This window comes from Schistocerca americana, chromosome X (assembly GCF_021461395.2).
Source record: "Schistocerca americana isolate TAMUIC-IGC-003095 chromosome X, iqSchAmer2.1, whole genome shotgun sequence".
In the NCBI taxonomy this organism is placed as follows: domain Eukaryota; kingdom Metazoa; phylum Arthropoda; class Insecta; order Orthoptera; family Acrididae; genus Schistocerca; species Schistocerca americana.
In genome coordinates, this window is record NC_060130.1 from 947089431 (window position 1) to 947108443 (window position 19013).

The 19013-nt window shown below is 41.4% G+C and overlaps 1 protein-coding gene across 1 annotated transcript in view; it reads left to right on the top strand.

Moving 5' to 3' along the window:
• LOC124556419 (dynein axonemal heavy chain 5) overlaps positions 1 to 19013 on the top strand; it is an 876134-nt gene that overhangs the window by 518535 nt on the left and 338586 nt on the right. The window contains exons 44-45 of the mRNA XM_047130377.1: positions 8034 to 8219; positions 15723 to 16041. Coding sequence (XP_046986333.1) covers positions 8034 to 8219; positions 15723 to 16041 — 505 coding nt within the window. The remainder of the gene's footprint in view (positions 1 to 8033; positions 8220 to 15722; positions 16042 to 19013) is intronic.

A 19013-nucleotide genomic window follows, 5' to 3' on the forward strand; every position in this document is an offset into this window, starting at 1 on the left:
GTAAATGTTCATCTCATTTTATTTCGTTTGTCTATTTTTGGTTTCAATTCTGTCGTTGAAGTGTCGAAAAGTTGTGTGATAGGCTATTGCGCTGTCTTAGCCCTGTTTTAATCGTAAACGGACGTGACAGTTCTTTGAATTTTATTTTGGATTTGGTGTTTGTGAATGTTACTTTTATCATTTTTATTAATTTCGGATGAAGTTCGAAATTCCTTGATATATCTGACACTGAAGATCTTAGGACACAATCGTAAGCTTTCTTGAAGTTTACAAAGAGTGCAAATTGTTTTTGTCTTCTTTTGCAGGCATACATAACCTTTTTTAGAGTGCTCATCTGTTCCGAGCTGTTTCTCCAGGGTCTAAAGCCTCCTTAACAGTCTCCAAGATACTGTTCAAGTTGATCGTTACAGCGACAGCACAGAATTCTTAAACAAACTTTATATGTGTAATCCAAGAGGGAAATCCCTCTGTAGTTGCTCCGATTCTTTCCTCTTTTTGTGTAATGGATGCGTTATAGTCGTAGTTCAAAGTTCTGATACTTTTTCTTTTTGCCAGCTTTTCACCATGCAGTCGCGTAATAATATTTTCGCAAGTTCTCCTGGATATTTCCAGAGTCCTGCAAATGTTTGATCTTCTCCATATGCTTTGCAGTTCTTGAACTCCCTCAAAGCTTTGGTGGCTTTATATTTTCCGGTGGTGCTTTATTGGGGTCTCTGTGTTTATTTGAAGAAGTTTTGAGGGATCTTCACAGTATAAAAGTTTGTTAAATGTTTCTGCTAAAATTTCTGAGTTTCCTTTATTGCTATGGGTCATGTTATTGTTTTTTGTCCTTTTAGCTTTAGTATTGGCGGATCGTATCTTTGGAGTTGTATGCTAAATATTTTTCAGTGACCCATGGGTTTGTTTTCTCGCTATTTTATTCTATCATTAAAAGTATATCTTTTTGGTATTGACGTTTAGCTCTCCTTATTATTTTTGGGTTATTTTTCTTTGGTCTGTGAGTTCCAACTGTGGTTCTTTTTTTTTTGACTCAGATATCTTAACCAGGCTTGGTGTCTATCTCCCACTGTTTAATCGCACTGATCATCCGCCACTGGTGTTTTTTCTTTGGGCTATTGGCGCTACTTGTTTAGCCATTTGTTTCGACTGGAGAATTATCTCCCATGAATCGTTTGTTAGTTCTATATTTCTAGTTCGTTCTTCATATTCCTCGTTATTTCTCAGTTTATGAAGGTGATAGATTCTTTTCTTTTTGGGGTGGGATTTTTTGTTTATTGATGAGATGAATTTAACTTTTATTTTAATCAAGTAATGATCTAAATTGGTGTCTGCTCCTCTCAAGACTTTCACGTTGTAAATTTATATCTGGTAGTTCTCATCCTTGCAAACATGATCCAGCTGCCATTCTCGTTTTTCCAGTCTGTTTCCAGGTTTTGAGTTTATTTGGTCTTCTCATGGAGTATGTTGAATTTGAGATCACGTCATGATTTCTACAGGACTGCACCAGTCTTCTGCCATTCTTGATCGTTCTTCTTTGTGCTGGTTAGTTCCCTATAACATCTGCACATCTCTTTTCTCATAATAACTGGGCACTGAAGTCTCAAATTAAAATTTTGGTGCGATATTTGTTGATATTTGTTGCTGTCTGATCAAAAAGCTCTCAAAATGTATTTACATCCTCTCTGTCTTTTTTCTATCATTTTTATCATTAGCTATGGATGGACATTTATTATAGTGTATATTCTGTTTACAGCATTACGTATTTCCTGTTGAAATTCTAAGAGATTGAGCTTTTAATTCTGTTATTGACTAATATTTTGAGGTTGACCACGAATCCTGTTCCGAATTGTGGACATAGTTTCATTACTATTTGGCTCGCATCCTTTTGTAAATTCTATATCCTTGTGATTCCAATCGTTCCTGACCAGTGTTATTCATTTCTTGGAGTCCCTGTCGAACCATTTCACCTGCAAAAATTTTGAATTTTCCTGGTTGGATAACGGAATTTACTGTATTTATTGCTATGTTGTTTATCTCCCCTGTCTTCAATCTAAATTTCGATCTTCTGTCTGTCCAGGGGCATTTCCAGATGCTCCGATTCATCTAAATTATCTTTCAAGTGACTGCCCTGCGTATTTAAGTACAGTTCTCCGTAGCTATTTCCAGGTGATGGAATTTTGCCTAAAAAGTTTGTTTCTTTATTTGACTTTCAAACGTAGTCAACGTTGAATGGAGCAATCTCTGAGTTATGACTACGGTTGTTAACCGTAGAGGTTGTTGTGTGTTTGGTCAGCGAAAGATATTTTATTTCGCTCAAGTCCATTGACAAGCCGGTGAGAACCTTCCTACCCACCACCTGGGACGCAGCATTTCGGAGTATCATCTCTCCGCCTGCTACAACAGCGTAGCAGATTCGTGGCTCCTGTCATTTTGTAAGTACAAATCTTTACGAAATATTAAACATGTCTTATGTTTGTATGGTGTGGTAGATCTTATAAGTAACACATTTTATAAAGATGCATTCGTTTCTATTTTCTAATAATCGGCGCCGAGGAAAGAGCATCGCCCATAAAATAAATTGTATTTATTTGATCGTTTCATCTGTATGTGAGCCACGACAAAACTGTCGTACTTAAGTTGATCATGTCCTTTTCTACAATTTTGTTCTCTACCTATCCTTCATACATAATACTTGGACTTACGAAATGCCGGCCGATGTGGCCGAGCGGTTCTAGGCGCTTCAGTCTGGAACCACGCTACCGCTACGGTCGCAGGTTCGAATCCTGCCTCGAGCATGGATGTGTGTGATGTCCATAGGTTAGTTAGGTTTAAGTAGTTCTAAGTTCTAGGTGACTGATGACCTCAGATGTTAAGTCCCATAGTGCTCAGAGCCATTTTGAACTTACGAAATCTGTCTTATTCATAATTTCTAGCCTGATTGTCTCCTTGAAGCACATGTTGTTTACTGGGATATTGACGTCTGTATTGCAAAGCTTCAAGTTGGTTCATTTGATAGTGCTTTAACGTTGTGAGCCTTGTGGTGTAAAGTGAATGAAGTCCCATATTTCTGCCTACCTCCTGTTGATACTCTTTCATTCACTTTTGGATCCAGAATTTTACCAAAGTATGAAAAAGTTCGGGAAGTGAAAACCGATTGCTCATACGTTATGAGGCACAAAATCTCTGTTCAAGTCGGAGCTATGAGCTATGAGCAGGCCAGTTCTGCAATTCCATATACTTTTCTGTCAGCAATTCCATACAGTTTTCCGTCTCTCTACACCTGCCCTTATTTGCACAGCGTCATACCGAGTGAGGTTTATGCGGACGTGGACTCGTGCCCGCTTCACCCTGCTGCACCCGGGCCGCGGGCGGGCCAAGGCCCGGCTGTCTCGGCTTGGAAGGTCCTCCTGGAACAGCGCGATGTTTCACTTACTTGTTAGTATTGTGTATTAGGCATTTTTCTATCGGCACACCTCTCTTCAGTTCGGAGGAATCGTGGTGTCAGCGCTGTTTCCTCTCGCTATTTATTCGTGGTATGAGGGACGTTTACAGGTTTAGTTGTTGTCTGCACAAAAAAGGTACTCTGGCGATCTATCATCACAAACCTTTAAAATTCAATGGGAATTGCACAAGAGAAAGATGAAAATTATCAATATATATTATGCAGTCACGTAAGCAATGGGTACTGCAAATTTGCTATAAAGCTACATTACAATACCATGCAGAAGTAATATAAAAATTTTGTTGGCAACGAAAGAGCCAAAAATCACAACGCTCGACAGACGAGATTCATTGTTCTCCACATCAAGAAGCACTTGGTGTTAAATTTGCAGGCATGAAGTACGTGAAGAATTTGATGGTACGAATAGCAAAATTTCTGAAGTTGCGCGCGTTGTTCCGCCGTCAGTTGCAACAATTTTCGCTGGAACTGAACGAAGAGTATGGAGAATTTGAATATTACTGAAAAGTACATTGGTCAAGTGAAGGGGCATGTCTGGACGATTTTTCTATTTAAAACTCGTTGTAGTTGATTTTATGAAGGATAAAGGAGTGCAGGAACGAAAATTGGAACTTCTGGAATAGATTGCAGACCTCGCATTCTACGTGGAATTGACTGTATACTGCTCACTGTAGGACATTGTAAGGAGAGAAACAAATTATTTCTGATTTCCTGGGGACGCGTTTAAAGAACAAATCGCATTGTGTAATGGACACATCTTGAGAAACACAGTCTGTGTTCACTGGCCTTAAATAAAACGCGAGGTTTGAAGAAATCATTGTGGGCTTGAAAGAATTGCAAAGACAGTTTCCTAAACGTTATGAGGACATCGCCAGTCTTACATCTGCTATCGAGCTGTTTTCAAGACAGTTTGCAGTTTCAGTTGAAAGCTACACTGTGCATGGCAGATTTAAAGTCCCGTTTTAAAGACAAATCCGTATAACGTGAACACTGTCCAGGAAGTCTACATCCCTTTCCTCAGGTACAATTTCCATGTCTCCATAATGAAGCTGCAAAAGTTCTACAATATTTCGAGCAACATAAATGTGTGAAAGACGTTTTTTCGATTACAAAACTAAATAGGTCACGATTACATGGCAACCTGAGTGCGAAAATCTGTGAAATTATCTGTGTCTGTCCTTATTCCGACAGAGTGTGTGTGTGTGTGTGTGTGTGTGTGTGTGTGTGTGAAATCTTATGGGACTTAACTGCTAAAGTCATCAGTCCCTAAGCTTACACACTACTTAACCTAGATTATCCTAAGGACGAACACACACACCCATGCCCGAGGGAGGACTCGAACCTCCGCCGGGACCAGCCGCACAGTCCATGACTGCAGCGCCATAGACCGCTCGGCTAATCCCGCGCGGCTCCGACAGTGTGTACCAGATTAAAATTATATGTTTTCAGTACGCCAAAAATAATTTAACAACACTGTAAATTTGTTTTGTTTTCGATCTATGTTGTTGTGAAATGTGAAATATAAAACCAAGTCTCACTCAGTGCGACTGCATTGCTATTTAAATGTGGCGCGTTCGCAGTTTCCTCCGTCCTCACGCTCAAAGTGGTGTGGCGGTGGGGGGAACGTGCGAGCCAAGCTAAGCTCTGTGGAACTCGTGCCAATGCACGTCCCGCGAGTCGAATTCTTCGCCACCCTTGAACAAAATGAACTGGGAAATCCACACCAAAACCATCATTCCGTTTTATCATGCTCCGCAATGCGTCACTCCATTAAACCTTTCAGTGATTCATACACCAATGGCAAAGCTGTTTGCATCACCGTCGGCGATACGAGCGAATTTCCTCGGTGGCTAGCACAATTGACTTGCATTCAGAAAGAGTGGCGATAAAATACCCGTTCCCTTATCTTGATATAAATTTTCCATAGTTCCCCACACTGGTTAAGGCGGGTGCTTGGATGATTCCTTCTAAAAGGAAATAATCGATTTCTTTTCCCATGTTTATTCAGTCTGATCATATGCTCTGTCTTTAACGTCCTCATTGTCAACGGGACATTAAGTTTCTTTCTACGATAAGTGACGTCGGGCATTCTTTCGTGTGATAAGTGCATCCGGGCAGCAGCAGTACCATGATAATCAGGTATCACCGTCTCTCGATGAATCAGTCTTCTACTAACGTATGTATTTGAGCTTTAGCGAATGACTATGTAGTGGCAATGAAGGTTGACTGATATTGGTTCGCACTATACGGTTTGTAATTCGGCGATTCCCGTCAGTTAATTTGGAGGAGGTGATTAATAATGAACTTGGACACATTTAACTCTTGTGCATTCTTATGATGGAATACAGTACGACCTTGTCCTCTTCTGACCAAGTCAGTCTTCTACGTTGGCTAACTCTAACAGAAAGAACCTCTAGGATACCAGCACACTATGCCTGCATCGTTTAACCACGGATGTATTGCCAAGCGTCACACACGGCACTTTCAGTTGGAGTCCGGAAATTTTCGGCGACACGGTGGATATTGCGCATCTGATGCGTACGAACCATCATTTGTCCCTTGCGTGAGGTAAAGTGTAGATGCTGGAATACTGTGTTTGTTATCGCGAAACTAGCCACATGGAGAGTTTGAAAATCTGAAAATTCGAGCACTGTGATCGCAAGTACAGACAGCATCGATGTGGACGATATGATTCAACGTCGTAGGTTGAACGTTTTACATTCTGTGGCTTTCAACTAGAAATGCAACGTATGGCGAAAGTGTTGTGAACGCAGGAACTTGTAGTTCATTATACTGAATGGATGAATTAGTGTTCGTCACCATGAGAAGTTGGGATCAACTTCCGTCATCGCGGGTGTACTAAGGAAACTGGACTGTATCCAAAAACAGAACCGACGCCTCGCGGTTGTCGAAGCTGATGTCCAATATCAGAAGCCTTACGAGCTGATGTAATATTGGCATTGAACTTCACCTTTACCGCAAAGACTGTGTAGTGCAACTACTACAAACACTCACAGATGGGCATGAATGGAAACTTCGTTCGTGTAACAGACAATAAAAAAAACAATGTGCAGGAGACTTATTTGATATTTCACCAACTCATTTGAGTCTTTAGGTATCATAGTTTAATTAATTGATTCAGTTTCTCCCTTACTTGTTTCCTGTAGCTATATTATACGTAATTGAGTTGGATCAATAGTTTCTAAAAGTTCTGTATATTTGATTGTAGTCGCAGAAGAAATGCAATATTTTGAGCACCCCAGTTCTGCCCCTGACACTTCATTCACATAACTGTAATTTTGTTCTGTAAGTTTACTAATCTCTTGGTACAATAAATGGTTTCAGCTTGTTTGGTGGCATTTTTAAGTACTTTGCAGTACTGTCTGTGTTGAAGTAGTCAAACTAGACTGATTGTACTTCATGCTGTGATACAACTTCCACTTCTTCCTACGTGCTAATTTAATGTCATTAGTACTAAATTTCTGCCTACAATTATTATGGAACAGAACTGGCAAAGAATGTGATGAAACTTTGTAAAAATGCGTTATATCCATCATTCAGGTTGTCTCTCCTGAGAACTTGTTTCATCTGTTACAGCCTTTTCAGACAGTTCATATGAGCTTCGAGTTTCTGGGTCTTTATACAGGTCTCAGTTGGTCCTTGTTTGATTTCCAGCTCGACAAACTGCGCTTCCTTTTTGCTATTGTTGCAAGAGTTGTACGTAATATCTTCTCTATTACTGTCTTGCAGTAAAAACCAGGAGTAGATGCCCTGTTTAATCCACTTTTTCCTTTGATGTAGTTGTTACCGGTCAGGACGGCTGAGTGACCTAAGGCAACAGGCTCAAAGAACTCACTTTCTTCGTTATGGCATGTATAAAGTCTTGTATTAGCCTGTCGAATAAAATCTTCGCGGTCTTCCAGTTGCTTCAAGTGGTTACACTTTCACGAGCTGTCAGCCGAGATCTCCTCGTCCATGTCACGCACAGTTTCATTATCTCCTTGCGTTGGTATTGGTTGACTCCTGTAACTTCTCAGAACATCCTTTTCGTCTCAGTATGGGTGTTGAGATCCCAAGGATTTCGATATTATCCGACGTTTTGGTCCTTTCTTCATCAAACTGTTACCGGAACTCCTTTACTTCCTTGGGTTGTTTCTAATGCTCTTGCTAACTGAGTCATGGATACCGAAGTAACCACCTAGGTTTTTATTTGTTTTGCAGCCAGTGCTGATAGACAAGGAGACAGCCCCAGAACACGACACTTGTTTCGGAATAAGTTTTTGTGCTCCATCCGAAGAGAAAACCAAATGTGTTTAGAAGTGAACCTGTAAATACAGCCACCCGTTACATAGCATCTGACTCTGATAATGAAATCTCTCAACAGTGGAAAGATTTAATGGATTTTATTTCTATTTTGCTCTGCTTGACTCTTGAGCCACCCTTACGGCCGCTGATTACCTATAAGTGCCAGTAAGATACTAAACCAGGACGTCACAATGCGACGGGATTCAGGTAAGCTTTATCTGCAGTTAATTTGTCTATTGTACTTCTAAAATGTGATTTTCTGAAACAGGTGTACATGAGCTCCTCAGGGTTGGACTGGGACCCTGTCGTCTGTGCGTGGCTGAAGACGCGAAGCAAAAAGGAGAGTCAGATATTCCAGAAACTTTTTTCGGACTCCTTCCCTACAGCTTTTACGTGGTGCACACAAAATCTTTCCTGGGCCATGAAAGTTCTGAAGTGCGTCATTGTCAGACAGGTAATTATTTCATATCAGTCTTACGTTTACTTGTTATTAATAACTTACATATATAGAAAAACTGACATAGGCTGTAATGTCACCACAGAAAATACCCTCAACCACGCACCAATTAATCATTTTCAATCAAATCATCCACATTCATTCACTTTGGAAAAGTTATCTGATCTGATTTTCTCGTAATATATGCGGCGACAGCTCGACGACGCCAAAGTATTTTCTAGTGCGTTTATTCTTTGAAATAACAGAGATGCATATATGCATTCTCCATGGTTGTTTAGAGTGGTAACGAGGACAGCTTCTGGAGTATCTGTTGAGGGATTGACGTGTTTCTGAGAGATACATATTCTGCTTTTCTTCTCGCTAAAGCGAACCAATTAACATATGTGCCGCTAGCGGTTTGTTTGAAGAGAAAGAGACTGTAAAAGGAAAATAATTAAGGCGTGGAATCAACGGAGATCTGGACATGTAATGGAGATGTATTTAATACACAATTTCCTCCATAAATAAGGTTTGTGACTTTTTTGTTCTGGAGTGAATGAACGAATGAGTTTTTTTCTGAATCATTTGATGATCACGTTGGCCCTGTAATTAGTGGGGAAGTTTCAGCTGTGTCGAAGAGAGCCTGCAATCACTGAGTCTGTGTTAAATCGTCCAAAAAGGCTTCGTACACATCTGGAATTCGCAATCTTTCGTAAAAGGAACAAATTGTCCAAACGATTGATTCTCCCGACTGACTGCAGCGTTTAACAGTAATAATAAATGTAAAGATCTCTTACAGCAAGCCAGCCGCTGATTACCAAGACGAAGGACTCCACCAAAGATCCTATTTGGCTGACTTCACGTAATGAAATATTATATTAAAACTGTACATAGATAAAGGAGAGAAAGAGAGAGAGCGAATGAAAATAGAGATAATACTAATAATCCTCCATTAGTCTAATTTTTCGCCTGTCTCATCACGGATCAGCCAAGAACTGGGAGGGCCTTACTTTACTGTATAGATTTATGTGTGAAGGTGAAGGGATCTTAAAGGCAACAGAAACACGTCTATACAGACAAGACATTACACAGAGATAGTGGCTAGCTGCATTCACCATCTATTCTTAGATAAAGAGACGGCAACTTATTATCCGAACATTTAAAAATGTTAAAAGGTCCAGACTAGACCGTCAGCAATTTGGTAACGATGTAAAATATTGAATGATAAAGTTGACTGCAGTCAAAAAACAACAAAATTGTATTGAAACTATACATGTTTGACCGATGTAACCACGATATTACTTAGCGTGTTTTTTACTGAAATAAACTTTCTTTGTTACAAATGTATTCTCTGTTGATCTGACCTACAATTTCGAATATAACTAAAGATATTAAATACTTCAGTTACTTAATTTGCGCCAGATTTACTCATTAAAATGATCTGTTGTATAATGTAAGACCTCCAAGCCATATTTTGAAAGGAGAACCCCTATAGTTATCACCACTCTTCTCTTTCAGATTAATTCCTGATCATACTTTTATTTACAAACCAGTCTTCGTTGTGTGTTAAAGTAAAGAAGTCTTATTATGAGAATAACAGTGTACATTTGCAGAAAGTGACAGATATCTTTCCCACGTTGACTGCTAGTACAAGTTGTTTCAGACAAATTGCATGTACTGATACATAAATATTAGCCAGGAGTGAGCATTCTACAGGGAAATCGCCGTATAAACATATACTTTATTCTTGATGATTTCCTTGATCTTGCATCTGAAACAGTCAGGAATGGAAAAGAGACAGGTGATTGCAAATTAAAAGATTGTTTCTAGTAGTATATTATTGTCAGTTTCCGTTTCTCGTTTATGCTAAAAAGTGCTGGTACCAGCTTGTTGAGAAATTCGTTCCAACTGGACGATGTTCACTGTATGTGCTTACGACTTATCTTCTAGATATCAGCCCTGTCTGATGATTCAGTTTCGAAATATTCTAATCATTTCATTAGTCTGGTGCTTGGGCAGTCGTAACGACTACACGCTGAAGTTAAACAGAAACTTAAACTATTGTGCATTTAAAATTAGTTGCAACTTTTAACGTTTGGCTCATCGGAGGAGACATGACGCCGTTGCCCAGGTAACACTAATGACAAGCCGGCTTTGCCTAGGACGCCTTCAGCAGTTCGGTTGGGGAAGCGCCTCTGTTACTACTCCGTGGAAAAACTGTACCACGTGGTGTTGTGCATTAGAGGCATCTATGCTTATCAGCTCTCGTTGTAAAGTGATATTTTCTGGCGTTGAAGTCTTCTACAGTCGTCAGGTATAGTGGATGAGTGTTTCGTGCTGGTGCTGCTTAATAATAATACTGCAACAAGGCTGAACACGAGATTAGCAATAAAAGTGGTCGTCCAAGGTCGCGTTCACCGGCTGTGAAGATAACGTTCTGTTGCAAAATATTCCTCCGAATTCGACAATAATAATGGACAATGCGCAATACCACTCGGTTGTGATGGATAAAGCTCTAACAATGCAGCAGAGACAAGCGCTTATTTTTCTCTACGTACAAAGAAATGTTCGATTGGATAAAGTTGAACCTAGCATGTGTAAAGCGAAGTTAGTGCAACTTATAGCACTGCACAAGCTAAACACTCCACACTGCAAAGCCATCGAAATGCCTAACGCTAAAGAGCATCAGTTTAATCAGTCATGCTCATTTAAATCCGACTGAAAATATATGGGCCTAGGTGGAAACTAATGTGGCAAAAAACAACAAGAAATTTACGCTCAGTGAGGTTGAAATGCTGACAAAATGTTACATCACAGGACTGGCCTCAAGTTGTCAGCCATACCAAGAATGTAGCTGCGGAGACGTGGATTCATGCACGTCTGTGTCGAGTTCCGAGTAACACGTTACTTTTCTTGTTGCTGTGTTAACAGCTTATTCTTTTGCCTAAACACAACGGAGATTACGGGTATACATCTTACTAACACTGTAATGCAATTGAAATTGTGACAGAACCCTTAAACAGTGTGTTATTGAAGTAGCAACTGAGGGCGAGACGTATTAATAGTTATGAGAAAGCCCATTCTCAGTATAAAAATAAATGTACAGCTTTTTCACTTATATTGTGCAAAATCCACGGGATTTCTCGTTCCATACACTACTGGTAGTCATTAAAAATTACATTATTTCATTTAAAAAATCTGTAGTTGCTTGAATATCACCGTAGATGTGGATGTTTCGCATATTAATCATATGGCAAAATACTCTTCACTTCGCGTGCTATCACTTTCCAAAATCATGTTTCGATATCTCAGATCATTAGTGAGATACACTATATGATCAAAAGTATCCGGACACCCCCAAAATTATACGTTTTTCATATTAGGTGCATTGTACTGACACCTATCGCCAGGTGCTCCATATTAGCGATCCCAGTAGTCATTACACATCATGGGAGGGAGCGCCCCGCGGAACTCACGGACATCGAACGTGGTCAGGTGATTGGGTGTCACTTGTGTCATACGTCTGTACTCGAGATTTCCACACTCCGAAACATCCCTAAGTCCAGTGTTTCCGATGTGATAGTGAAGTGGAAACGTGAAGGGACACATACAGCACAAAAGTGTACAGGCCGACCTCGTCTGTTGACTGACAAAGACCGCCGACAGTTGAAGAGGGTCGTAATGTGTAATAGGCAGACATCTATCCAAACCATCACACAGGAATTCCAGACCGCATCAGGATCCACTACAAGTACTGTGACAGTTAGGCGAGAGGTGAGAAAACTTGGATTTCGTGGTCGAACGGCTGCTCATAATCCACACATCACGCAGGTAAATAGCAAACGACGCTTCGCTTGGTGTAAGGAGCGTAAACATTGGACGACTGAACATCGGAAAAACATTATGTGGAGTGATGAATCACACTAGCACAATGTGGCGATCCGATGGCAGGGTGATGGTATGGTGAATGCCCGGTGAACGTCTTCTGCCAGCTTGTGTAGTGGCAACAGTAAAATTCGGAGGCGGTGGTGTTAATGGTGTGGTCGTGTTTTCCATGGAGGGGGCTTGCACCCCTTGATGCTTTGTGTGGCACTATCATAGCACAGGCCTACATTGAAGTTTTAAGCAACTTCTTGCTTCCCACTGTTGAAAAGCAATTCGGGGATGGGGATTGTATCTTTCAACACGATCGAGCACTTGTTAATAATGCACGGCTTGTGGCGGAGTGGTTACACGCCAATAACATTCATGTAATGGACTGGCAGAGTCCTGACCTGAATCCTACGAGGGATTGATGAATATTTCATTCTGGTTTTTAAACTGTTGAGTACGTTCGAGACGGAGGACTTTACATACATTCCATTTTCTCGACATTGGATACATATAGCGATAGCCTTTGAAGTTCAAAGAATAATTTAATGCATTATCTATATTTCATATGCAGCAACATATGACTTAAGACACAGCAAACGCAAATGCATAGCGACTTCTATTTTTCACTTCAAACTTTAAGAATTTCTGGCAGTACTTTAGGTAATTCCGAAATGTCACAATACCTATGACCATTAACGAAATGACAGGTAATTTATCAAAAAATTGTTCAAATGGCTCTGAGCACTATGGAACTTAGCGTCTGAGGTCATCAGTCCCCTAGAACTTAGAACTACTTAAACCTAACTAACCTAAGGACATCACACACATCCATGCCCGAGGCAGGGTTCGAACCTGCGACCGTAGCGGACGCGCGGTTCCAAACTGAAGCGCCTAGAACCGCTCGGCCACAACGGCTGGCATAATTTATCATGAAGCTAAGGAATGAAGATATGAGATGTGCGAGACTCAGAGTTTATTACCGTTCGCTTGTGAAAGTTTGCAGATCGTCCAGCTTGCGCGGCTGACAGGTTACGCGCCAAGCAGGACTGCCTTTATCGTCGCTTACTTAGACTTCCAACACGCGCTGCTAACTACGCTTCCCTCCACACGCTCCACCCTGAACTGACAACAATCGCAGCTAGTTTTAAAAGCACTATAGTGCTTAAATTTAGCTTTGTTTCAGGGAGACGAGAGTGAGTAAACACTGCGGCTCTCTTGAGCTCTCAGAACTGAATGGCAGAACCGAGACAAACGGCGCGGTGGACCCGTATTTGTGAGGAGGGGCAGTCGAATCCCGACCCTGTCATCCAGATTAAATACGTGCATGGTTCCTCTAGATGACTTCAGACGAATGCCAAGATGGTTCCATTAACAAGGCCACGGGCAAATTCCTTCCCCTCTTCGTACTCCCAAGACTCTTGCCCTATCTCTAAAAATCTACAAGGGTCACTCCAAAAGAAATGCACACTATTTTTTTTAAAATCCATTTTTTATTCTACATGTTTGTAAGTTTTACAGTGTGTTGATACATCCTTTAGAAACAATATTTTCATTTCTCCACATAATTTCCATCCCTCTCAACTGCCTTACGCCATCTTGGAACCAGCGCCTGTATACCCGCACGGTAAAATTCTGGACCAACCTGTTGGAGCCACTGTTTGCCAGCGTGCACAACGGAGTCATCATCTTCGAACCTTGTTCCATGAAGAGAGTCTTCCAATTTCCCAAAGAGATGATAGTCACATGGAGCCAGGTCAGGACTGTAACGCTGGTGTTTCAGTGTTGTCCATCCGAGTTTTGTGATCGCTTTCCATGGTTTTTTGACTGACATGTGGACGTGCATTGTCGTGCAACAGCAAAACATCCTGCTTTTGCCGATGTGGTCGAACACGACTCAGTCGAGCTTGAAGTTTCTTCAGTGTCGTCACATATGCATCAGAATTTATGGTGGTTCCACTTGGCATGATGTCCACAAGCAAGAGTCCTCCGGAATCCAAAAACACCGTAGCCATAACTTTTCCAGCAGAAGATGTGGTTTCGAATTTTTTTTTTCTTGGGTGAATTTGCATGATGCCACTCCATGTATTGCCTCTTCGTCTCTGGTGAAAAATGATGGGAGCCATGTTTCATCACCTGTCACAATTCTTCCAAGAAATTCATCTCCACCATTCTCGTACTGTTCCAAAAGTTCGCTGCATACCGTTTTTCTTGTTTCTTTGTGAGCCACTGTCAACATCCTGGGAACCCACCTGGCACAAACCTTTTTTAACGCCAACGCTTTCAGTATTCTGGAAATACTTCCTACCCTATCCCAACGTAGCGTGATAATTCGTTCTTTGTGATGCGTCGTTAACTTTCTGCACATTGTCTGGAGTGTGTGCAGTACGAGGCCTGCCGCTGCGAGGACAATCCTCAATATTGCCGTGCCCGCTTTCATCACGTAACCTGCTTGCCCACCGACTAGGCCGTGCGGTTTTGGCGCTGCAGTCCGGAACCGCGAGGCTGCTACGGTCGCAGGTTTGACTCCTGCCTCGGGCATGGGTGTGTGTGATGTCCTTAGGTTAGTTAGGTTTAAGTAGTTCTAAGTTCTAGGGACTTATGACCTAATATGTTGAGTCCCATAGTGCTCAGAGCCATTTTAGCCCACCGACTAACTGTACTGCGATCGACAACAGCATCTCCATACACCTTTTCCAACCTCTTGTGGATGTTTCGCACTGTCTCGTTTTCACAACACAGGAAGTCTATGACACCAGGTTGCTTCTGACGGACGTCAAGTGTAGCAGCCATCTTGAAGACATGCTGTGACGGCGCCACTCACGGGAACAGGTCGAACTAAGTTTGAAAACACACTGTATCTACACATTGTAAAACTTTCACACATGCACGATGAAAACTGTATTTTTTACAAAAATAGTGTGCATTTCTTTAGGAGTGACCCTCGTATCTCTATGAGATGTAAAACTGTAAACTTGTTTCCTTCATTCCTTTCTTCTGTTAATTTTTTTTCTATATATATACTAAGATGGCATCTGTTCTTTCGGACTCTTACGGGAATCGGCAACGCGCCGCGAGTAATGAGTATAATGGGCGGGAGCACTACGAATGTAGTGCGGGACAATACGTTGAGAGTGTGGGTCTCATGGGAGGCGTGCCAAAGATAAATCCCTGCAGTCGCGCTATCCTCTATGTTCTCGGTGGCTCAAATGGATGCCGGCACGGTAGCTCTGCTTGTTCGGACAGAGAGCTGGTTGGCCTCTGTAATAAAAAACTGAGTGAAACGATCAACAAACGAACTTAACCGGATGTCATGTGACGTCCACAACGATCAACAACGAACAAAATGGAGAAAAAAAAGGATGGATAGAGCATCTGCCATGTAAGCAGGAGATCCCGGGTTCGAGTCCCGGTCGGGGCACACATTTTCATCTGTCCCCGTTGACGTCTGTCAACGCCTGTAAGCAGCTAAGGGTGTTCATTTCATTGTAATTTTTTTTCTTCCTCTGTTGCTTCCTTTCTTCCTCTTTTCATTTCATCTGTGAATGGTGATGAGGAATTTTTTTAAGGAGACTTTAGACAGCAATGATTCCTCCTGTTTGGTACTTGCAACGAGGTCACCAATTAGAGCACATCTGAATTGACTTGCAGATGCTAAACCTGCTGGAAGGACTGGTCCCCGTGCAGGCAGAGGAGAAAGAGGAGAGCGTGATGATCGGCGTGCCTGGAGGCGCTGCCGCTGGCGCTGCTGCTTCCAGCCCGGCGGCCGAGGAGGAGGACGACTCCAGCCGCCACATGGAACCCGAGCACCTGCGCAAGCTGTACGTGTTCGCGCTCGTCTGGGGGCTGGGCGCCTTCCTCAGCATGTCCGACAGACAGCCCTTCGACGTCTTCCTCAGGGACAAGCAGGCCGCGCTGCCACTGCCCCCCGCCACCGCCACCGTCTTCGATTACGTCGTCACTAAAGAAGGTATCTCCCTCGTCTGCATACAGAGCTGTACGCCTATTCCACGCGAGAATTTTGCGCCGCAAGAACGATTGCTGATAAGCCTCCGTCTGAGCTCGAATTTAATTTTACCCCCATGATCTTTCTGTGGATATACGTAGGAGGAGGCTATATATTGGCTATACTTACAGGAACAAGTGTAACGTGCTGCGAATACATAGAAAGAAAGAGCACTTATCATTTAGCTACAATATAGCAGGTCAGCAACTGGAAGCAGTCAATTCCATAAATTATCTGAGAGTAGGCATTACGAGTGATTTAAAATGGAATGATCATATAAAGTTGATCGTCGGTAAAGCAGATGCCAGACTGAGATTCAGTGGGAGAATCCTAAGGAAATGCAATCCGAAAACAAAGGAAGTAGGATACAGTACGCTTGTTCGCCCACTGCTTGAATACTGCTCATCAATGTGGGATCCGTACCAGATAGAGTTGATAGAAGTGATAGAGAAGATCCAACGGAGAGAAGCCCGCTTCGTTACAGGATCATTTAGTAATCGCGAAAGCGTTACGGAGATGATGCATAAACTCCAGTGGAAGACTCTGCAGGAGAGATGCTCAGTAGCTCGATACGGGCTTTTGTTGAAGTTCGAGAACATACCTTCACCGAGGAGTCAAGCAGTATATTGCTCTCTCCTACGTACATCTCCGTAAGAAACCATGAGGATAAAATCAGAGAGATTAGAGCCCACACAGAGGCATACCGACAATCCTTCTTTCCACGATCAATACGTGACTGGAATAGAAGGGAGAACCGATAGAGGTATTCAAGGTACTCTCCGCCACACACCGTCAGGTGGCTTGCGGAGTATAGATGTAAATGTAGATGTAGAACGTACGTTCTTGTAATTTTAATAATAAACCACTTAGTGATGTACAAGGCCTCCATTGTCCTAGCTGTAGCTGGATGAGCATCTCCGTGACGATTTCGCTGTTTCTAAACGAACCTGTGACTTAACTTGCAGCTTTTCTTTGTATCTTCTCTATTTCCTCTGTCAAACTTATCTAGCATGGGTCCCAGATTAGAGAGAAATATGAATGACGGGTTTGTAAGCTATCTCCTTCGTGGGTGGACTCCACTTCTTGAAAATTCTTCCAATGACATTCAGTCTGGCATCTACCTCTCCTGGGATTAGTTTTATGTGATCGTTCCATTTTAAATCTCTCCATACTAATATTTCCTATATCTTATAGGTGTAACTGGTCAACTGTCAATCCCTACACCAGTCGATTCTCTACAGGTCCTATTACATACTTCTCTGTATTTTCACGTACAACTCTCTCGCGGATTGTAAAATTGTTGCTCTTTGGTTTATTTATTCTCTTTGTAACAACACATTTACGAAAAGAGTTACGTGAAATACTTTTAGCAATGCTGTGCTTTGCTTTTCTTTATCATCATTACCTTTTAGCGGAATAAAATGTATATATGGAAGTCTTATTGTTCTGTATCTGGCCTACAATTTAAGGAACGATTTTTCGTAACTGCAACTCATGCTAAGAATCAATATATCTTCCCTACTTCATAGTGATTAAAAGTTGAAATTACTTTGTTATGAACACTGATGTTACAGTTCGTGTGATCGTTCAAAAACACAAGTTCGCAGTGGATTTTATTTCTCGTTAAAATGCTATTTCATACCACGACTAGCCCAAGAACATGAGACTCTCATTAAAAAATACGTTGTCACTATAAAGTTTGCCAGATCAGAACGGAGCACAGCAAGATTCCTATCAGATTCTGAAGGTACATTAAATTATTTGCACTGTAAATTATATCCTATCAGCAGCCCGCGTCAATCTGCAACACATCATAAAATCTGCTGATCTTCACTGCCAGTCTGGGAGCTAAAAGAAATAATATTATTTTACTATTATTTTACCGCTTCCTTGCGGTATGCTCGACTATATTGTAAGTCGTTTAAATACGCCGCGGCAGCGGCTCTTCGTTCTCCACGCAGCTCAGCACCACAGATAATATTTATATAACTGAAAAATGTCTCAACAGGATGGGATAATATACAAGCAAGCTTAACAATAAATAATACACGTTTGCATTTAAACAACTCTATTAAAACCTTTAAATATCTCAGTGATTACAGACCTTTGTGAATTCACACGTAATGGCGTACATGGCTTAGTCTCGACAAAAGAATGCTACATTGGCGTTCTCTACGACAACAACAGGAGATCTTACTCGCACAACTTCCAAATTAAGACGACAAAGACCTTCATATTCAACACGTATTATATACTAGTTCCTTTTTTAATCTCTGATTAACATTTATCTTCTGTGTCGGTTTTATTACTCGCCGACGCAGACGTTTTCAGAAATAAATAATAAAAAAAAATACATAATTTTATACAATGACACAATATGATACATCTAATTCTCTAATTACTACATCATATATTGTTTTTGTTTCTCTAGACGTTACAGTATAAAATAGCATATCCGCGAATAGCCTTGTGGAGTCACGACGTGATCCATTAGGCAATTTATATATATATATATATATATATATATATATATCGAAAGGTAATGGTCCTATGACATTCCTTCGGGCATGCCCGAAGTTATTTTTGCGCCTGAAGGTATATCTCCATTAAAAGTAACATATCGTGTTCTGTTCGGTTGGAACTCTTTATTCCAGTCACAAAACTGGTGTGATATTCCGCACGCACATATTTCTTCCATTGGGCGCCATTGCTTAACTGCATCGAACGACTTCCTGAAGTCAAGGAACATAGCATCAACCTGGCCGCCGGTACAATGTCTCCTGTGTGTCGTAGGTGAACAAAGCGAGCTGGACTTCACACGATCGTTGTTTGTGGAAACCATTTGCTAATATCATCTGACAAGGTCTATGTGTTCTTCCTTGCGAAGTACCGCTACACACTCACAGAAAAGAACAACACTAGTGTAACCACTCTGG